This window comes from Aquarana catesbeiana, unplaced genomic scaffold, assembly GCF_042186555.1.
Source record: "Aquarana catesbeiana isolate 2022-GZ unplaced genomic scaffold, ASM4218655v1 unanchor39, whole genome shotgun sequence".
NCBI lineage: Eukaryota > Metazoa > Chordata > Amphibia > Anura > Ranidae > Aquarana > Aquarana catesbeiana.
In genome coordinates this window covers 74,674-97,500 of record NW_027362694.1, presented here as the reverse complement: position 1 = coordinate 97,500, position 22,827 = coordinate 74,674, and the positions used below count along the sequence as shown (strand labels likewise).

At 43.8% G+C, this 22,827-nt stretch overlaps 2 protein-coding genes across 6 annotated transcripts in view; one reads left to right on the top strand and one right to left on the bottom strand.

Annotated features, from left to right (window-relative positions):
- LOC141122114 (uncharacterized) overlaps nucleotides 1-22,827 on the bottom strand; it is a 210,142-nt gene that overhangs the window by 112,648 nt on the left and 74,667 nt on the right. The window lies entirely within an intron of this gene.
- The window catches only part of LOC141122115 (putative deoxyribonuclease tatdn3-B), a 28,885-nt gene that overhangs the window by 1,054 nt on the left and 5,004 nt on the right, over nucleotides 1-22,827 (top strand). For all 4 annotated transcript variants that reach the window (XM_073611949.1, XM_073611948.1, XM_073611947.1 and 1 more), the window contains exons 3-9: nucleotides 3,888-3,920; nucleotides 7,946-8,019; nucleotides 9,727-9,811; nucleotides 12,240-12,302; nucleotides 13,950-14,059; nucleotides 15,160-15,215; nucleotides 20,465-20,577. In XM_073611949.1, the coding sequence (XP_073468050.1) occupies nucleotides 3,888-3,920; nucleotides 7,946-8,019; nucleotides 9,727-9,811; nucleotides 12,240-12,302; nucleotides 13,950-14,059; nucleotides 15,160-15,215; nucleotides 20,465-20,577 (534 nt within the window). The remainder of the gene's footprint in view (nucleotides 1-3,887; nucleotides 3,921-7,945; nucleotides 8,020-9,726; nucleotides 9,812-12,239; nucleotides 12,303-13,949; nucleotides 14,060-15,159; nucleotides 15,216-20,464; nucleotides 20,578-22,827) is intronic.

Genomic DNA, 22,827 nt, shown 5'->3' with positions numbered 1-22,827 from the left:
ACACAGCTCTTCCCCTGGGGTGTATAGGGCTGACAATTCCAAATTGATTGAATCATTGCTGGCCCGGCCAATCATGTGATCAGCTGACTTTTATTTTCCAATGACAATATTTAAATATTCGGTTTTTCTGGTGCCCACATGGTAGCATACGGAGCGATCTGCCCCATGTATCCTGCCATGGATTGCAACCAGGACAGGAATATTCCAGATATATATGAGAGCATTATTATATTATGCGGGATTTATATAGTGCCAACAGTTTACGCAGCGCTTTACGATGTAGATGGGGGGACAGTACAATTATAATACAGTTCAATAAAGAAGGAATAGGAGGAGGCAAATTTTCCGTTATCTACAACCCGAGAGTAGACGTTCTCCACCTTACAGCAGAGGAACCCCTGAAATAATCTCCAGGTCTCAGGGAACCCCCGATAAACATTATTATATCTACAGCGTAAGGTACATGAGTGTGATCAGATCTTTACAGATAATAATAAAGGAAACAATATGCATTGTGGCACACCTGTTTGAGTATTTGACACCCAGAAAAGATTACCCTTATCTATCCAACCAAATTATTTTTAGTAGTAATCATGGGATGAAAAGAATAATACTAATGGCCAGAAAAGAGACGCCGAAAGTGAAAATTGTAGTGTCCCTTTAAATTGGAGGTCAGTGGGAAGAATGTCCCCTTACATTGGGGGTCAGTGGGAAGAATGTCCCCTTACATTGGGGGTCAGTGGGAAGAATGTCCCCTTACATTGGGGGTCAGTGGGAAGAATGTCCCCTTACATTGGGGGTCAGTGGGAAGAATGTCCCCTTACATTGGTGGTCAGTGGGAAGAATGTCCCCTTACATTGGGGGTCAGTGGGAAGAATGTCCCCCTACATGGGGGGTCAGTGGGAAGAATTTCCCCTTACATTGATGGTCAGTGGGAAGAATGTCCCCATACTTTGGGGGTCAGTAGAAAGAATGACCCCTTACATTGATGGTCAGTGGGAAGAATGTCCCTCTACATTGGGGGGTCAGTGGGAAGAATGTCCCCCCTACAATGGGGGTCAGTGGGAAGAATGTCCCCTTACATTGATGGTCAGTGGGAAGAATGTCCCTTTACATTGGTGGTCAGTGGGAAGAATGTCCCCATACTTTGGGGGTCAGTAGAAAGAATGACCCCTTACATTGATGGTCAGTGGGAAGAATGTCCCTCTACATTGGGGGGTCAGTGGGAAGAATGTCCCCCCTACAATGGGGGTCAGTGGAAAGAAAGTCCCCTTACATTGATGGTCAGTGGGAAGAATGTCCCTTTACATTGGTGGTCAGTGGGAAGAATGTCCCTCTACATTGGGGGGTCAGTGGGAAGAATGTCCCCCCTACAATGGGGGTCAGTGGGAAGAATGTCCCCCTAAATTGGTGGTCAGTGGAAAGAATGTCCCCCTACATTGGTGGTCAGTGGGAAGCATGTCCCCTTACATTGGTGGTCAGTGGGAAGAATGTCCCCTTACATTGGTGGTCAGTGGGAAGAATGTCCCCTTACATTGATGGTCAGTGGGAAGAATGTCCCTCTACATTGGGGGGTCAGTGGGAAGAATGTCCCCCCTACAATGGGGGTCAGTGGAAAGAAAGTCCCCTTACATTGATGGTCAGTGGGAAGAATGTCCCTTTACATTGGTGGTCAGTGGGAAGAATGTCCCTCTACATTGGGGGGTCAGTGGGAAGAATGTCCCCCCTACAATGGGGGTCAGTGGGAAGAATGTCCCCCTACATTGGTGGTCAGTGGAAAGAATGTCCCCCTACATTGGTGGTCAGTGGGAAGCATGTCCCCTTACATTGGTGGTCAGTGGGAAGAATGTCCCCTTACATTGGTGGTCAGTGGGAAGAATGTCCCCTTACATTGATGGTCAGTGGGAAGAATGTCCCTCTACATTGGGGGGTCAGTGGGAAGAATGTCCCCCCTACAATGGGGGTCAGTGGAAAGAAAGTCCCCTTACATTGATGGTCAGTGGGAAGAATGTCCCTTTACATTGGTGGTCAGTGGGAAGAATGTCCCTCTTACATTGCTGGTCAGTGGGAAGAATGTCCCCTTACATTGGTGGTCAGTGGGAAGAATGTCCCCTTACATTGGTGGTCAGTGGGAAGAATGTCCCCTTACATTGGTGGTCAGTGGGAAGAATGTCCCTCTACGTTGGGGGTCAGTGGGAAGAATGTCGGACTTCAAAGTGCTCTCTGCTAAAAACGGGTCACAGGAGTGCAAAACGAATTGCACTCTTGTGACCCAGTGGAGAAGCCCAGCCAAACTAGCCCAGGCTGAACTTCTCCTTTAAAGACACTGTGATGTATTGGGACATTTTTGGGAAAAGTAAAGGTGAACTAATCCTTTAGCCCTGGTTCACACTGAATGTGACTTTGAAATCATGCTACTTCACTTAAAGTAGCACGGTTTCAATGCCGCAGGTCAGTGCAATTTCAGTCTTGCCTGACATTTGTGCGACTTCATGCAGAGATGGCTATGCAAGTCAAACCTTAAATCGCAAAAAATAGTGCAGGAATCTTTTTTAAAAAAATCAATGCAGCACCACATAGTCTGAGTCACACCGCTTTGAACAGTCCCATTGTTGACAATAGGGTGCGACTTGTCAAGGGATTTGGAACTGTCAAATTGCATGACAAGTCACATCGGTGTGAATGGGGGCTTAGAGTTTACAATAGAAGCAGTGAAGTCAAAGGAAAACTCCCAGGCATTTTATTTTTACCTGTGCAGTAGGACCGTGCCCGCACTGCACGGGTTAGCCGCTCGTTTTGTATTAGGGGAGAGGACAACGGAGATATAGATATACTGTACTTACCTGACCTGCCAATCCTCCCCGCACAAGACCAGTCTTTGCGGCTCCTAGAATAGTCCACCACTGCACTGTGGGGGAGCACGTTTTTTTTTTGGATGATCGGCGGATCAGGTGAGTATAAACTTTCTGCTCACCCCTAGAAAAAACGAGCAGTGGACCAATGCAGTGCGGGCACAGGCCCACTGCATGGGGAAAAGAAATTTGCCCAAAGTTTAAGCCCTCATTCACACGAGGCGGACTCCACTTCCACGGAGCCCACCTCGGTCCGCCGGCTCAGCGGGAGATCTCTCCGTTGATCTCCGCTGAGCCGGCGGATGACAGGTCCCTCTCTGCTCACTGAGCGGGGAGGGGCTTGTCAGGCGCCGCTGCTGCCTATGGAGGGATCGGATGAAAACGGACAGCATGTCCCTTTTCATCAGATCTCACCCGAACCGATCCGCCAGCGACGGATCCGGACGTAGGGCCATTCGTCTGCTTTTTGCGGATCGGACCGGGTCGGATGTCAGCGGACATGTCTCTGTTGACATCCGTCGCTCCATAGGCTAACATGGAGCGCCCGTTCAGGTCCGCCGTCAAAACTGACAGGTGGACCTGAACGGTCCGATCGTGTGAAAGGGGCCTAAGTCTCAGCACTCTGCTCTCTACCCCTCTTCCTGGGCACCTGCTCTGTGTTTACATTATAGATTAGAAGGCTGTCATGCTGACAAGTCACTGCTGGGAGATACAGAGTGAGCTGAGCTGCCTAAATAAAAGTGAAAGTGTTTTCCTCTGTAAACTTTGAGAAATAATTACTTCTCAGTGCCTGCAGCTACAGGGTTCAGTTCTAAAGTGCTTTTACTGCTTTTTCACGATTCCTAAATCTACGAATATCCATGACGGTGGATTGTGAAATATTGATTATTTTTGTCTCTTTTTCCCCTCTGCAATTCTGACAGGTAAGAACTTTCAGCTTTTTGCTCCTGGTGTCAATTCATAACATACCAATGTCTTTAAAATTTCTACAATTTGTGTGTGTATCTATTCATTTATTGCTCCTTTACATTGCAGGACATCGATAACATTTTGCAAGAAGCAAGAACAGTAAGTATTGTTTTATTTTCTTTACACGTATAACTGCTAAAACGTATTGCTTAGCAACTTTACTTAGATATTGGACCGCTGTTATCCATTTTTAGTAGTGGTGCACCAAAACTTCGGCCCGCCGAAACATATCGGCCAAAAACTTTGTTTTCGGCATGCGGCCAAAAGAAGAAAAGGTGCTAATAATGGCATCAAAAAGGGGGCGGGGTCTGCCTCAGCTGCTGCACATTGTGGGGGTGTCATCCTGGCTGCTCAGTCAGTCTTCTCCTCCCTCCTCCTCTCCTCGCGCAGAGCAGCGATCTCCCTCTATGTCACGGAGCTGAATTGTCCAGGCAGCTCCAGTAACAATGTCCCGTCTCCTGTAATAAACGGCACGCTGATCCAATGCCGGGAGATTGAATCAGTGTGATGTATCACCGGGAAATTCAAATCCAGCTCCATAACACAGAGGGAGATCGCCGCTCTGATTCGGGCACTGGTGAGGCTGCATCTGACGGGCACTGGTGAGGCTGTATCTGACGGGCACTGGTGAGGCTGCATCTGACGGGCACTGGTGAGGCTGCATCTGACGGGCACTGGTGAGGCTGCATCTGACGGGCACTGGTGAGGCTGCATCTGACGGGCACTGGTGAGGCTGCATCTGACGGGCACTGGTGAGGCTGCATCTGACGGGCACTGGTGAGGCTGCATCTGACGGGCACTGGTGAGGCTGCATCTGACGGGCACTGGTGAGGCTGCATCTGAAGGGCACTGGTGAGGCTGCATCTGACGGGCACTGGTGAGGCTGTATCTGACGGGCACTGGTGAGGCTGCATCTGACGGGCACTGGTGAGGCTGCATCTGACGGGCACTGGTGATGCTGCATCTGACGGGCACTGGTGATGCTGCATCTGACGGGCACTGGTGAGGCTGCATCTGACGGGCACTGGTGAGGCTGCATCTGACGGGCACTGGTGAGGCTGCATCTGACGGGCACTGGTGAGGCTGTATCTGACGGGCACTGGTGAGGCTGCATCTGACAGGCACAGGTGAGGCTGCATTGATCTTTTGTATCATGTCTGCAGTCTCTGGCCATCTCCTGTATCATGTCTGCTAGAGGTGCACCAAACGGAAGTTTTGCTAATACTATTAGCAGTGTGTTTAAGTAAGTTATTGCAGACGTGATACAAGAGATGGTTAGACTGAGGACACGATACAAGAGATGTTTAGAGACTGCAGACTGCATTTTTCTTGAGCTTTTCTTGCACTAGAGGTGCCAATAATGGCCAACAATAAATTTTTATTAATTTAAATTGATGATAATAATTAAAAAGTCAAATATAATACAATTTATATATAAAAATATAAATATTTTTTTTAAACTGTCATTTTCGGTTTCAGACTTGGCTAAGTGCATCCTGCATTTTCGGTTTCAATTTTAATTGTTAGTTTGGTAAAAATGATCACAGCAGAGAAAGGTCTTATTACACTTGTGGTTCGGGAGGGCAGTAAAAATACATATTATAGCCACATTTTTACAGCCCTCCCAACCATTCCCCCTTAAACAAAAACAAAAGAAGTAGCCAGGGATCTACACATGCTGCAGTTGTGATGGCAAGAATTAAACCCTCTGGCAGGTTCGTTGAGCAGTACCTCCTGTTGCGCATGACCCATTTAATGGGGCCACCCTGCAACCATGTGCAGTGCATAGGATTGTGCTGTGAGCTTTAAAGGGTTAAAACAGATGGCGAGGAGTCAAGATAATGCCTCCGCTGCGGATCATTCCTCTGAGGGCTGCTGCATGTATAGAGAAGCCATAAAGGAAAAAGATGATACAGTGGCTAGTAAAGCTGTGTTGGTGTACTGGAGACATGGGCTAATTTACTTCCAGTTCACTACGGGGTAGAGCATGTTCAATTCCATAGTGCATTTCCATTTATCTTAGTCTTTTAAAAAGTGAATGAGGTGAGAAAAAATAAAAATTCACTTAGCAAAAATACTCAGTCATACGAATGTAAAAGGATTTTTGCTGACACATGATTGGATGATGGAAATCAGCCCAGCTTCACCTTGTTTGCTAAGCTGGGGACATTTTTCTTTTTGCAAAGGGAATTTTCACTTAGCTTAGTGAATGAGGTGAAGCTGTACTGACTTTCATCATCCAATTATGCTAACATAAGAATATATATTTACAGACAGAAAGTATTCAGACCCCCTTACATTTTTCACTCTTTGTTATGTTGCAGCCATTTGCTAAAATCATTTAAGTTTTTTTTAAGTTTTTTCTTTTTTTCCTCATTAATGTACACACAGCACCCCATATTGACAGAAAAACACAGAATTGTTGACATTTTTGCAGATTTATTAAAAAAAAAAAAACTGAAATATCACATGGTCCTAAGTATTCAGACCCTTTGCTATGTCACTCATATATTTAACTCAGGTGCTGTCTGTTTCTTCTGATCATCCTTGAGATGGTTCTACACTTTCATTTGAGTCCAGCTGTGTTTGATTATACTGATTGGACTTGATTAGGAAAGCCACACGCCTGTCTATATAAGACCTTACAGCTCACGGTGCATGTCAGAGCGAATGAGAATCATGAGGTCAAAGGAACTGCCTGAAGAGCTCAGAGACAGAATAATGGCAAGGCACAGATCTGGCCAAGGTTACAAAAATTTCTGCTGCACTTAAGGTTCCTAAGAGCACAGTGGCCTCCATAATCCTTAAATGGAAGACATTTGGGACGACCAGAACCCTTCCTAGAGCTGGCTGTCCGGCCAAACTGAGCTATTGGGGGAGAAGAGCCTTGGTGAGAGAGGTAAAGAAGAACCCAAAGATCACTGTGGCTGAGCTCCAGAGATGCAGTCGGGAGATGGGAGAAAGTTGTAGAAAGTCAACGATCACTGCAGCCCTCCACCAGTCGGGGCTTTATGGCAGAGTGGCCTGACGGAAGCCTCTCCTCAGTGCAAGACACATGAAAGCCCGCATGGAGTTTGCTAAAAAACACCTGAAGGACTCCAAGATGGTGAGAAATAAGATTCTTTGGTCTGATGAGACCAAGATGGAACTTTTTGGCCTTAATTCTAAGTGGTATGTGTGGAGAAAACCAGACACTGCTCATCCCCTGTCCAATACAGTCCCAACAGTGAAGCATGGTGGTGGCAGCATCATGCTGTGGGGGTTTTTTCAGCTGCAGGGACAGGACGACTGGTTGCAATCGAGGGAAAGATGAATGCGGCCAAGTACAGGGATATCCTGGACGAAAACCTTCTCTAGAGTGCTCAGGACCTCAGACTGGGCCGAAGGTTTACCTTCCAACAAGACAATGACCCTAAGCACACAGCTAAAATAATGAAGGAGTGGCTTCACAACAACTCTGTGACTGTTCTTGAATGGCCCAGCCAGAGCCCTGACTTAAACCCAATTGAGCATCTCTGGAGAGACCTAAAAATGGCTGTCCACCAACGTTTACCATCCAACCTGACAGAACTGGAGAGGATCTGCAAGGAGGAATGGCAGAGGATCCCCAAATCCAGGTGTGCAAAACTTGTTGCATCTTTCCCAAAAAGACTCATGGCTACATTAGATCAAAAGGGTGCTTCTACTAAATACTGAGCAAAGGGTCTGAATACTTAGGACCATGTGATATTTCAGTTTTTCTTTTTAAATAAATCTGCAGAAATGTCAACAATTCTGTGTTTTTCTGTCTATATGGGGTGCTGTGTGTACATTAATGAGGGGAAAAAAAGAACCCAAATGATTTTTAGCAAATGGCTGCAATATAACAAAGAGTGAAAAATTTAAGGGGGTCTGAATACTTTCTGTCCCCACTGTATATATTGGGCATTCTTCGCAAAGTTAATAGTTAAATTTAATGGTTAAAATGGTCTACTCGTTTAGTAAATTGGGGTCAATGTGAATAGAGCTGGTATGTTCTCCCGGGCACACAGTGACCCTGTATCATGGTCTTCTCTGACAGCACTATGCCCTGTTTAAAAATGACTACCATGTTTCATATTTTTGGGCCTTTTTCTGGCTTTCAGGCTGGGGTCCGGGCTCTAGTGGCGGTGGCAGAGCATGCTGCAGAATTCGAAAAATTAATTCAGCTTTCTAGAAGGTAAGACTAAAGTATCTGTACATCATATGTATCTATTAAAGGCCAACTCCACCCAAAGTCAGTATTTATAGTAAACCTGCCTTGTAGTCATGCAGGGCAAAGCGACAGGATTAAAGCGGAGCTTCACCCAAAAGGGGAATTATGCTTTAAGGCCTCCTCCCCCCAACTCTTTACGAATTGGCACTTTTTTTTGGGGGGGGGCTGGTTTTGACAGGTTCCCATTTCCGCTCGGATAGCATAGGTGACCAGAACTTTGACCCAATCCCCCCCAATCTTCTGGGACACATTACAGGTCCCAGAAGGCTGCAGGGCCATTCAGAATGCGCATGCGCTGTGGGCACCCGGCTGTGAAGCCGCAAGCTGTCACAGCCAGGTGCGCACAGTTGAGATGCAGCTGCCAGGGACAGAACACAGAGCACAGCTCAGGTGAGCACATCGATGGATTCTGGGACAGGTGAGTGTATGTTTATTAGGTTGGCAGCTACAGTTTTTGTAGCTGCTGACTTTTAATAAACACAGATATGACTGGAGCTCCTCTTTAATGTCGTGCTCCTCCCCCTAAATTCATAGAAGCCGTATTCTATCCTCCAGTAATAAAAAGCGATTTGTTAATGGAGGACAGGCAGATGAATAAAGGGTCCACCTCCTCATTTCATACAGCGCTTTTTTGGATGGAGAGCAGCTACCAGTATAAAGGACACTTCTCATGCAATGTAAGTACTGTCCCTTGTGCTTATTTTTAATTTATTTAAAGTGGTTGTAAAGGCATAAGGTTTTTTATCTTCATGCATTATAGGCATTAAGATAAAAAGCCTTCTGTGTGCAGCAGTCGCCTTCAGACCCCCTAATACTTACTAGATCCAGCGATGTTGCAGGAGTGTCTCGGCTGCCTGGGACTCCAATCCTCATTGGCTGAGACAGCAGTGTGTCGCCATTGGCTCTTGCTGCTGTTAGCCAAAAAGGAGAGAAAGGGGGTGGGGCCACGCCATGGCTCCATGTCTGAATGGACACACGGAGCTTCAGTTTAGCTTGGGTGCCCCCATAGCAAGCTGCTTGCGGTAGGAGCACTGAACAGGAGGGAGGGGCCATGAGCACCGAAGAGGGACCTGAGAAGAGGAGGATCTGGGCTGCTCTGTGCAAAACCACTCTAACAGAGGAGGTAAGTATAACATGTTTGTTATTTTTAACTAAAAAAAAAAAATGAGACTTTACAATCAGTTTAACTGAAAGCACCAAAAGATGAATATATGATGTACCTTTATGGTCTGTTCACACCAGCTGCTGCATTGTAACCACACTGTACTGCTGTGTCCCTTTTTTTTTTTTTTTTTTTTTTAAACAAACTTTATTGAAATGTCGCACAAAGTTCAATTGGCAGCTGCTGTGCAGTGCCTCTGGCTGTGCTGAAAAAGAGTAGTGCATGCATGGGCAGCGCTGCCGAAGTGCCTGCAAAGCAATTTGGCAGCAGCGATTTACGGGCGCTTTTAACCCTATATTCGGCTGCTAGCGGGGTTAAAAGCGCCCCGCTAGCGCCCGAAAAGCACCGCTATAACAGCGGTAAAGCGCCGCTAAAACTAGCTCGGCTTTTACCGCTAATGCCACCCCGCCCCAGTGTGAAAGTAGCCTTAGGCAGTGGCTTTGTTTAGTAGCACAGATGTAAAGTTATAAGGCGGTCATGTTGTTTATCCAGTGCCTGACTGCACACAGGAATGCGGGACTGGTATTTCCATGTTTAGGAGTGCACCCAGTGCAAACGGAAACCTCAGAGCAACAACGCAGTGCCACCCTTCAGGTAAGATGCTTTACAATTTATTATTAACCAGATATTACCAACTTCTACTGTGTAGGAACATTAAAAAAACAATAAACCCCGCGCTATGATGTGTATTTCCTTATAGCTGCCTGCACTATGATTACACCATGAAGGGTTAATCTGAATATCAATGCCACCAAATATGTGCGGCGCTATTTTCACATGTGTGATAAAGTGCTCAGAATGCTCAGATAAACTCATTATAAAACTCAATAATAAATTTCTAAACTATAAATCACATAATAAAGTGCTACATGCTTCAAATGAATTCATATACATTCAATAAGATTATTAATGTTCATGTGTTTCAAAAAGTGCTCAGTGCTTCAAAATTCATAGGTTCTGTGCTTTAAATTGCAACACTGCGTGCTCCCCCTCCTTTGTGTTACCCACTCGCCAGAAAGGTACGTTTTGTGCAAAATCAAACAGCTTCTCCTCTGACTGCCCCTATGTATCCTTTTATATTGAATTGGGCACCTCATTTACAAGCAATACTCCATCATTTGCATACATGCAGAGGGAAAGAGAAGCGTGATTCTGTTTATTAAAAGTACGGTATTTAAAAACATACAATTTGCTACTCACATAGTCAAAATGCTCACATTACACAAGCTACATGCTCATGTAATCCAAGAAACTTTTGCATTCCACAGTCCGGAACCAGACAGACGGAAGTGACACCAGCAAGTCCAGCCCAATGCGTTTCGTCACTGTGACTTTATCAGGAGATGCGCCATGATGGTGCACTCCGTCCGTAATATACCCTGGGCTTCGTTAACACTTGCATAGGTTTCAGCGAGCTGGCGTTCAACACAATATACATAAACTCTCTTGCTTATAAATGTCTTATAATAGTACAGTCATATAAAAGACAAATAAAATATATAAAGCGAATAAAAATATATAAACCATGGGGCTAATTCCTATTTAGCTGTCAAGAGTAAACTCCAGCATTCAAGGGGTTAGAGGTATATTTATATGGGAGGGTTCTGATGGCCAGAAGATATAGATTAGCTTATATGCAGGGGTCCACTTTCTCACTTAAGGGGGGATTCAACTTCTTAATCTGTATTCCATATTAGAGCATTTATATTGGAATTGATATTGTAATTCTAATTGCTTAAGGGGGAGGATTTACTATACCAAATTAGGGGGGACAGTATCAATTCCTGGTGCCCTAAAGCATGTTCTCCGATCCCGGCCGATGACTTCCGATTCCTGGTGACTTCTGGTGATGCGCATCCTTGCCGCTTCTAGCGACCATCCTGGAGCGGGGATGCTAGTGTGTTTTCCCACCTTCTGCATCGAGTATTGACACATTAGATGTTTTGGCATATTGCTATCCCTTTTGTCATCATTGGAACATTGCCATATCCCCGTGCTTCATTGTTGGATACCAAGCACACTATAAGATACTATTATTATGGAATGTTTTTCTTGGTGTTATTTCATTTAATAAACTTGTTTTACCCTGGAAGCTACTGCCTTGTGTGTATAGCAGAGACACCCCCTGAACTATCCTCACACATAGAATATTTAGAGCCCATTACTTATCGTTACTTTTTGAGGCCCCTTTCACACGGGCTGTCCGAACAGGTTTGTCTGTCAGTTTTTCAGGCGGACCTGATCGGACCCTGCATTCACTTCTATGGAGTGGCGGATATCAGCAGTGACATGTCCGCTGACATCCGCCGCTATCCTATATGATCTGATCCTGTCTGCCAAATCCAGACATATGGTGGTCCTATTTTTCATCTGTCTGGCGAATCGGATGAAAACAGACAGGCGGTCCATTTTCACCTGATCTCCCCATAGAGGAGAGCGGGACTTTGTCCATCTCCGCTCACTGTGCAGAAAATAGGGCCAACATCCCTCTGGATTTAGCGGACAGGATCGCATAGCGGCGGATGTTAGCGGACATGTCACCGATGAGCAAGCGGAGTCCGTCCAATGGAAGCGCCTGTGTGAAAGGGGCCTTAGGGAGTTCATTTGAGCGCTTTACTTGTATTTAATGACTGGGACTTAAGTCCTTAAATTCTTACACCTCTTGGGACTCCATGGAAAAGATCTCTGTGCTTGACTTCCCAGGTCTGCTCACCTTCTAATAAGATGTCCAACTCTTCCCATTGACTGATTTTTTTATTTCTTATGATGGAGAAGCAACAGATGCAAAAGGAACATCTGGGAACAATGGCAGGGACCTCCAACCACTGGAATTCACAATAAGTTTAGGAGTTAACCGGGCAACTCAGTCCAGACCCCACCTAGAACCCAAATACCAGTTTAGTGAATGGGGTGATCCTTTAAGCAGCTTTAGTCAGCCATTGTTTTCTTACATAAAAATACTTAAATACTTGGAAAATAAAGATTTATAAGATGTGGTAGTGAACATTATTTTATCCTCTAGGACTTAGAAGATGCTTTGCCTTTAATTGAACTCTACAAGGATGAATTGGTGGCTATTGGTGAGGTACAGAATATCTAATATACCATTTTAGGTTTTGTGTATTGTAAGAGAATTTGCTGTGTGAGAATTCTTTTTGATGGGATCCTCTGAATGACCCCCAGATTAGACACTGTCATGTTCCATCAGAATATTGAACTACAACTATTTGCTGCAGGTATGGAAATTAAAGCTGAACTCCAGGCACAAAAATTTCCATTCAAATCTATTTCTCACTAGCCACAAATTATACATAAATATATACTTTTTATGCACCAAACTGCCTGTGCAAACCCATACATTATCTTGTAAGTGTAGCAGTTACATTATCACCGTGTTGCAGAGAGCAACTTTTATACCTTTTTAATAGGGGTTAAATTTTAAATTATAATAGTGATTAAATCAATTGAAGTTTATTTGTAATAAAAAGTTTAATAAAGTTATATTTCTGGTGACCAATTGTGTTGCAAATTTATCTATTACCTGTAGAATACAGGGGAGGGTCTGTGACCATTATATGTAGAGGCCTGTGAGAGTTAGCACCCCCGTCCCTAATATACTGCAACATTACATTTACAGTATTGTGTTGCTGTGTGGGTGGAGCATATTTTCCTAAATCCCTCCCCTGGTCTGTGTAGTGGGTGGAGCATTTTCTCCTGAATCCCTCCCCCGGTCCATGTAGTGGGTGGAGCATTTTCTCCCCAATGCCTCCCCCGGTCTGTGGTCTGTGTAGTGGGTGGAGCATTTTCTCTTGAATCCCTCCCCCGGTCAATGTAGTGGATGGAGCATATTTTCCTAAATCCCTTCCATGGTCTGTGTAGTGAGTGGAGCATTTTCTCCTGAATCCCTCCCCCGGTCAATGTAGTGGGTGGAGCATTTTCTCCTGAATCCCTCCCCCGGTCAATGTAGTGGGTGGAGCATTTTCTCCTGAATCCCTCCCCCGGTCAATGTAGTGGGTGGAGCATTTTCTCCCCAATGCCTCCCCGGTCAATGTAGTGGGTGGAGCATTCTCTCCTGAATCCCTCCCCTGGTCCATGTAGTGGGTGGAGATTTTTCTCCTGAACCCCTCCCCATGTAGTGGGTAGAGCATCTTCTCCTGAATCCCTCCCCTGGTCCATATAGTGGGTGAAGTATATTTTCCAGAATCCCTCCCTCAGTCCAGTGCCTATATTACAACTCTACAGCCAGACCGATTGGCAGGGGCCAGTTCTTGAATACAAATTGAAAACAGTTAAAGGGAATTAACATGGGGATGACATTTTTACATAAACATCACAGCATTTCTAGATTTATTTATTAAAAGGCATTTATATAGCACTGACAATTTACACAGCATGTCATATATTATAAATTTACATCAGTCTCTGCTCTCAAGGTTTCCAATCTAAGGTCCCTAACTTGCATTCATACATACACATACTAGGACCAATTTAAATAGTTAGATTAACCTAACAGCATTTCTTTGGAATGTGGGAGGAAACCAGAGTACATGAAAAATCCCATGCAAGCACAGGTAGGACATGCAAGGTACATGCAGGAATCTACTGGCCGGAATTTAAATTAAGGACCCTGGTGCTACAAGGCAGAAGTACTGCCCTTTAAATCAATGTGCTGCCCTCTAGATTGGTTACAGTTTGTTTTCAAATAAATTAGCTCTGTTGTGTCTGTTCTCAGGTTGGCCTGGATTTCACTCCCCGGATCGCCAGCACAGATGATCAGAAGGAAGAGCAGCGTCAGGTGTTCATCAGACAGATTGAACTGGCCAAACACCTAGGACTACCACTGTAAGACCTTTACTGAGTATTCTCATCCATTCAAACATGGTCTATATGTCGGGAATATTCCTTATTTGGCTTTTTTTTTTAAAATCCCCTTTACAAATAATACACAGCTCCTTATGTATGTGCTACCTTTTGCCATTGATATATTTCCTTTCATCACTACATTAGTCAAAATGAGGCCCTGATACTGTAATGTTGTATCACTGCAATTTAATAGGCAGTTTAAAACACTGAATGCAACTGCTTAAATTGTCCACGGAAGCAGACAAAATTTGAGCTGCGAGTGGCCCTGTTAACACCTTCCCTCCTGACGTCCTTCGATCAGGAAATTGAAGGAAAAAACTGTTGGCTGAACATCGGCTGCATCCAATCAGAGGCTACCCCTGTTTGGGTGTTCTCACAGCCTTTACCCCATTGACACTGTGTAGCGTGCATGGAGTATTCAATAGATTTTTCTTCTTCAGCCAGCAGGGCTGAAAGACAGAAAACCTATAGCCAGCTTTACACTGCATGACTGCTAAATCTGGAAACATACAGCAGTTAATGCAAAATTTCATTCAAAGGAAATGTTTCTGTACAAAGAACTTTTTTACTTACTTGGCACAGCCCCCCCACCCCTCCCCCCGTCCAAGTGGATCTCCAATTGTGGAACTACCTGTCCAGATAGCCTACATTTCTAGGAACAGATATATGAAAAGTGTGCTGCCAGGATAAGTTTCATGTTGCCCATATTACCCAATCAGCATCCACATGCCATTTCTACATTTCACAATTTGATACAAATCAAAGATTTTAATTGGTTGCTATTGGCAAAATGAGCACTTAATATTGGCATTCTGTTTCAGTCTCATTGCATGGCTGCCACTAATGTATACAGTGCAATATGGGTGCATAAAAGAACATCTTTGGTTGTTCTGGGCAATAAGAACTGTTTGTTCTTTCATTTGGTGTACAGAAGATTTTTGTTCATTATATATGCAAACTGATCAAAAACATACATACGTATAGATATGAGACAGTATTGTGTCATTAGAAGACGAGGATATGTTGGCTTGTGCCATAATCTGCTCTGATCTTTTCACACTTTGTTTTCTCACTCCCAGAAATGTTCACTCCCGATCAGCAGGAAGGCCGACTATAAATCTTTTGAAGGAACAAGGTACAGTGTCTTGTTTAATTATTTCAACACGTGGAGATTTACTAAAAAATAACATGGCTCCTGTGTGCATATCAGTATCACAGAGCCCTGTGATAACTAAAAATGCAATAACAGTATTCCCTTGGATTACGAGCAAAATTGGTTCCAGAAGAATGCTTGTAATCCAAAGCACTCGTATATCAAAGTGAGTTTCCCCATAGGAATCAATGGAAACTCGGATAATCCGTTCCACAGCCACTGCTTCTCTATGCAGTACCGCATGTGACTAGAGGTGTGGGGGTGCCGGAGACACTCGGGAACGGGGTGTCTCCGAGCGTCACCGGCGCCCCGGCACCTCTGGCCAAATGCGGTAGTGCACACCCCAGCGGCTTGAATCCTGCTCATCTTGCGAGACAACACTCACAAAGCGAGTCAGGATTTAAGAAAAAAAAAATTAGCTCGTATTGCGAAGCGCTCGTAAACCGCGTTACTTGCAATCCGAGGTATTACTGTATATCGCAGCTTTGCAGCCCTTAGATGTGGTGGCTGCATTAATTTTTTTCTTTTAGACTAAGAACATTTTCAGAAGGTACAAAATAATACCTGTTAATCTTGTTATTATGAATTAATATTCACTGATCTCTCCAACGATGTTATCAGCTTTCCCAGTTATCTTCAATGAACTACAAAGTAACACCCCTTTATGTAATAGTCGGGAGAACAGCCAAGGTTACCACAATGCTCCTTCAGAGATACAGTGCAGTGAGTGAGTGTTGTCACTCTTTTACTGAGATTTTTTTTAAGTTTTCCAGTATAATGAGAAATAAACCAATACAAAAACTAAATGTACACTGAAAATAGCAGCATACATTATAGAAATGTTGTTCCCCGAGTGCAAAATAAAAGCAACAACAGTCTAATGCCCCGTACACACGGTCGGACTTTGTTCGGACATTCCGACAACAAAATCCTAGGATTTTTTCCGACGGATGTTGGCTCAAACTTGTCTTGCATACACGCGGTCACACAAAGTTGTCGGAAAATCCGATCGTTCTAAACGCGGTGACGTAAAACACGTACATCGGGACTATAAACGGGGCAATGGCCAATAGCTTTCATCTCTTTATTTATTCTGAGCATGCGTGGCACTTTGTCCGTCGGATTTGTGTACACACGATCGGAATTTCCGACAACGGATTTTGTTGTCGGAAAATTTTATATCCTGCTCTCAAACTTTGTGTGTCGGAAAATCCGATGGAAAATGTGTGATGGGGCCTACACACGGTCGGAATTTCTGACAACAAGGTCCTATCACACATTTTCCGTCAGAAAATCCGACCGTGTGTACAGGGCATTATACTGTAATGGGATATAGGTAATAAAAACCCTACAGAACATCAGTAAGAGTGGGATGATCATCTGAGGCTTTAGGGGCAAAAAAATGCCAAAGAAGAAACAGCATCCAGACTATTGAGGCAATATCAAAACCAACAATGTCTCCACCATTCCATAGCACATATGAAAGTTATGAATAAGGGGCCTGGCCCCTAACAAAAAAAAAAATGTAGGCTGTCCTACCCTGTTCATCTGGAGCCTACTACATGAGCTCAGCAATGAGAGAGGGAAGCACATAAAGGCAATCTGCAAAGATAATAGAGAAAGCAGCAGGGGGGAGGGGGAAAAAAAAGGGGGGAAGGGTACCCCAGGTTTTTTTTAGGCTGGATGACATTGAAGCTTTACAGGTCTATAAATCGATAAGGTCATTTGAGAGGGAGGGAAGTGGTCCATCCAGGGCTGACAAATCCGTTGGAAATTGTCGCACTTGTCCTTAAGGATCGCCGTCAATCTTTCATTGATGAGTGTACCACGGGAGTGTTGTCACTCTAGAGCAGGAAGTGTGTTACTCTCAGGATCACCGAGTGAAAATAAAGAGAAGACTGAAAGAAAAAAAAAAAAAGAATGCAGCCGCCACATTTAAGGTATTGATAAGCTGCTGTATATTACATTTTTGGCCTTGGGTTGTGTGTTTTTTTTTTTTTTTTTTTTTAATTAGATGGGCCCCCAGGTGGTTTATACCATAATGTACCAGTATCCACCACATTATGAAATGACAGACTTACCTTTCATAATGTGCCCTCCAGCCCTGCACTGTCACCGATCCAATGGGTCTTGGGCGCTGGTTTCCATCTGTACCCGGGCCTCCTTCTGGGTTTTGTCTGTTCAGCCGCTTGATAGGCCATGATGACGACACTCCCGCACATGCGCAGGGGAGTCGCATCATAACAGCCCAGATCAGGTGCCGTAAATGTACACTGAGCTGCTCATGTGTGGTACGGTGTTAATGACAGGTGAGAGAAAGGAGGAAGCATTTATGACAGAAGAGACTGATAGTCACTTCTGCCCAAAAAAACGTGCCTGTCGGCAATTTTTTTGAAAAAAGTGACTTAAATACCACCAAAAGTTTCTGCCCCTGAGACGATTGTCATCCGAATAGGATGTCTCTACTATTAATGCCCTCTTTGGGACGAAGTTGCTGATAGAGCCAGATATTTGCCATCTAAATATGATAGAAGAATCTAGGATCCCAGATCTTACCTGTACACCAATAGTAAGGAGTCTGTTTCAGGCTCGTAAGCTAAGAGCACAAAAGTGGATGTCACTGTACCCCCCAACAATAAGAGTGGAGAACACGAATAAAGGAAATTATAATTCAAGAAAAATATATTTTCTTTACATAGAGGTTGAGAATATATGGAAGAGATGGTTGGATATTTTGGATTGTACGCTGAGATGGGATAGATGAATTTCAGGAGATAATATAGAGAAGGAGGGTTGGGTTTGGTGTTCTTATAAAAAATTATATTAAAAATTATTTTTTTTATTTTTTTTTTTTATTATAATTGTTTACTAAATTGTTTGTATCATGATTTTCAATATGTACTTGGGATGTATGTGTGTTTTGCTTTGTTTGATTATAAAATGAATAAACAACTATTTGATTTAAAAAAAAATAGGATGTAAGGGGACTTCCCTTCAACAAGGACACTGAAAAATAAAAGCCTTTCCATATTTTATCATTGTAAAGCAGTGAAGCCCTGATTATTTCAGAGGTCTGTTCCTCCCTTCCCCAGTCTTGGTCCTGGTGTTCAGGATGGTAGATTATATCAGGATGTGTTCAGGTTTTAATATTTCATGCTATTTTAGTCAACTAAAATACGACTAACACTAAAACAATTCAGATGACTAAAATACGACTAAAACTAAAATGGCATTTTAGTCAAAACGAAATCAAAATTTGACATTAAAATTAACACTGGTTATATATCACAACAGCTAAATCTGTATCTGTAGTGCATGTTCAAACCAAAATACCATAAATAATAACATGTTATTCGATTTTTACTCCAGGAGTAAATAATGAGTTTGGAAATTCTAAAAAAATGCTTAAATAATGCATTATAATTTGCTAAACCCATTCGATTTATAGTCAATTAAAATGAACTGGAGATTTTAGTCTACTAAAATACGACTAAAATGATTCAGATGACTAAAATGCAACTAAAACGGCATTGCCTATGACTAAAATTAAATCAAAATTTGATGTCAAAATTAACACTGTTAGATAGCACAGACTTTATCAACCTTTTTATCCGAAAGGAACCATGAAAATAAATTTCAAGTCACGGGGAACCCCCTACTAAAAGCAATTAATTGAGGTCAGCGAGAGATATGCCCCTTGCATTGGTGCTCAGAATGCCACCCTTACAGATAAATAAAAGGATCATTAGTGGCATGTCACTAGCTTTGCTTAGTGATGTTGGCCTTAACACTATGAAAACACTATCGGATTCAAAGCAGAGTTCCAGCCTTTTTAAAAACAAAAAAAAAAAAACACCCCTGCGATGGTCGCATCTTGCACAATAAATTCTGGCATTTGTAGTAAATTAACTCTTTTTTTTGTAGAATGTTGTGCAAAGTACTCACTATCACCACCTTAGTAAGTGCGCTCCCATCTTTAGTGTGGGCATCTGAAGCCCACTCGTAGCTCCTTCTGGGTTTCCCGATCTCGCGCCTGTGCATTGCATGGTGCACTCCTTTTGCAGAGGCTGCCTATTGACTCCTGGGATTGATGACATTTATATACCAGGAGCAAATGGGCAGCCAGATGTGACATACCTCGCCGTGGCAAGGTACTAAGGAAGTGTACCTGTTTATTGGCCAAAATAGGTAAGACGCTCTACAAAAAAAAAAAAAAAATCTGTTATTTATTGCAATTTTATCAGCAACGCGGGGGGTGGGGGTGAACTTTAAAAATCAGGTGGAACTCCGCTTTAGGCCTAGTACACATGGGCCAAATGTTGGGTGGCATTGGCCGATTCAATAGAAACCGGCCGACATTCAGCCCGGAGGTCCGATAGAAGCCAGCCGTTCGTCCAGCTTCTGTTGAAGGAGCATGACCAAAAAAGGTCTGCCGATCGGCTCCCGATCAGTGCTCTCAGCCAATGACTGGTGTGTTCTGACAGGATGGCCTTCCCCTTGTCAGAACACAATAGCGCAGCAGGGGAGAACGCTGTACTAACAGCTGTCAATCAGCCCGCTGGGTTGAATGAAAAAAAAAAAAACGACATGTGTACTAGGCTTATAGTGGTAATGCATTAAGATAAAAAAAACTTTTGTGTGTAGCAGCCCCCCCCCCCCCAGCACCCGCTTATTACCTACCTGAGCCTCATTTCTCTCCAGCGATGTCCGTGAATGTCTAAGCCGTCCGGGACAATCCTCTTGATTGGCTGAGACACAGCAGAGGCGCCATTGGCTCCCGCAGCTGTCAATCAAAGTCAGTTAGCCAATTAGGGGAGAGAGGGGGCAGGGCCAGGTCTGGGCTCCCTGTCTGAATGAACGCACAGAGCTGTAACTTGGTTCCAGTGCCCCCTGTAGGAAGCTGCTGGCTATGGGTGCACTCGACAGGAGGGAGGGGCCAGGAGCAGCAAAGAGGGACCCGAGAAGAGGAGGATCTGAGCTGCTCTGTGCAAAACGAACTGCATAGTGGAGGTAAGTATAACATGTTTATTATTATTTATTTTTTTTTTAAATGGGCCTTTACAATCACTTTAGGTGTCAATCGGCTACAGTTAACCCCTAGTAACCTCTGGAGGAATCCTGGTTGGGAATGGCTGAGAAAGTATATGAATTCTTGCCTTCAAATCACCTCTAATCTTACAGTGCAGCAACACACATCTAGTAAAGGATTTTCTTTTTTTTTTTTTTTGTAGGAGCTGAAAAGGTTTTGCTTCATGCATTCGATGGAAAGCCCTCAGTGGCAATGGAAGGCGTGAAAGCTGGGTATTTTTTTTCCATCCCTCCATCCATCATCAGAAGTGAACAGGTAAAACAAGTTTATCACATGGAGTCTGAGCAAAAAATCTGTTAGTGATTCAGGGACTGTACAGAGTAACTAAACCTTTACAAAGGTCTGTGCAGGGATAAAAGCCGGGTACACACTACAGTTTTTTTTTTTTTTTTTCCATGCAACCGTGAGCTCCATCAGCTCCGGTTGAGAGCCGCTGTACTAACCATAGGAAGTTAGTTCAGTGATCTCCTCCGCTGAGCTATTGTGTTCTGACAGGGGGAAGCCCCCCCCCCCCCAGAACACTCCGATCAACGCTTTCTGCCATTGGCTGAGAGCGCTGATCGGGAGTCAGTTAGCTGCTGGTTTTCCAGCATTCATGTCCGACATACACACGGCAGAATGTCGGCCCCTTTTTTTTGAACCGGCAAATGCCTGGCGGTGTGTACGGGGCTTAAGACAGGTCAGATAGTAGGAATAATAAAGTCAAACTGCAAACATGCATTTAAATACAAAGGTGAAATAAAAATGTGTGCAATTTCTCACTTACCAAAAGATTTTGAATTCCATTAGGCTAGTCATGTGATTTAGGAACCCCTAAGAGATAGCATGCACTTTAAAGCGGAGTTCCAGTCATATTTTTTTTTTTTTACATTTTTCTGCTGCATTAAATATAAATAACAACCTTTGGAAAAAAATATTTTTTTTTACTCACCTTTTCAGGTCTGTTGCTAGGGGGTCCCTCGCAATCAGCTTCCAGTTTTTTATTTGTCAAATCTTAATTGAACAAGCTGAAGTTATAAGCTGGTCTCTACGCACAGCTGCACTCGATTTTGCATTCTCCAGTTTTAGTGAATTCAACCCCCATAAAATTAAATTAGATGTGCCATCCCCTTAAATTACTGTACTTCAACTATGAAATACTCCAAACACATGCAAATCAATATGAATAAATAGAAGTTAAATAATATACCACGTTCATGCATAAATTATATACATACATACAGTGGGGCAAAAAAGTATTTAGTCAGCCACCAATTGTGCAAGTTCTCCCACTTAAAAAGATGAGAGAGGCCACCAAACTCCACTATGAGCTGTCGAAGGACACCAGAAACAAAATTGTAGACCTGCACCAGGCTGGGAAGACTGAATCTGCAATAGGCAAGCCGCTTGGTGTGAAGAAATCAACTGTGGGAGCAATAATTAGAAAATAGAAGACATACAAGACCACTGATAATCTCCCTCAATCTGGGGCTCCACGCAAGATGTCACCCCGTGGGGTCAAAATGATCACAAGAACAGTGAGCAAAAATCCCAGAACCACACGGGGGACCTAGTCAATGACCTGCAGAGAGCTGGAACCAACGTAACAAAGGCTACCATCAGTAACACACTACGCCGCCAGGGACTCAAATCCTGCAGTGCCAGATGTGTCCCCCTGCTTAAGCCAGTACATGTCCGGGCCCGTCTGAGGTTTTCTTGAGAGCATTTGGATGATCCAGAAGAGGATTGGAAGAATGTCATACGGTCAGATGAAACCAAAGTAGAACTGTTTCGTAGAAACACAACTTGTCGTGTTTGGAGGAGAGAGAATGCTGAGTTGCAACCAAAGAACACCATACCTACTGTGAAGCATGGGGGTGGCAACATTATGCTTTGGGGCTGTTTCTCTGCAAAGGGAACAGGACGACTGATCCGTGTACATGAAAGAATGAATGGGGCCATGTATCGTGAGATTTTGAGTGCAAACCTCCTCTCATCAGCAAGGGCATTGAAGATGAAACGTGGCTGGGTCTTTCAGCATGACAATGATCCCAAACACACCGCCCAGGCAACAAAGGAGTGGCTTCGTAAGAAGCATTTCAAGGTCCTGGAGTGGCCTAGCCAGTCTCCAGTTCTCAACCCCATAGAATACCTTTGGAGGGAGTTGAAAGTCCGTGTTGCCCAGCGACAGCCCCAAAACATCACTGCTCTAGAGGAGATCTGCATGGAGGAATGGGCCAACATACCAGAAACAGTGTGTGACAACCTTGTGAGGACTTACAGAAAACGTTTGACCTCTGTCATTGCCAACAAAGGATATATAACAAAGTATTGAGATGAACTTTTGATATTGACCAAATACTTATTTTCCACCATAATTTGCAATTAAATTCTTTCAATAATCAGACAATGTGATTGTCTGGATTTGTTTCCACATTTTGTCTCTCATAGTTGAGGTATACCTATGATGACAATTACAGGCCTCTCTCATCTTTTTAAGTGGGAGAACTTTCACAATTGGTGGCT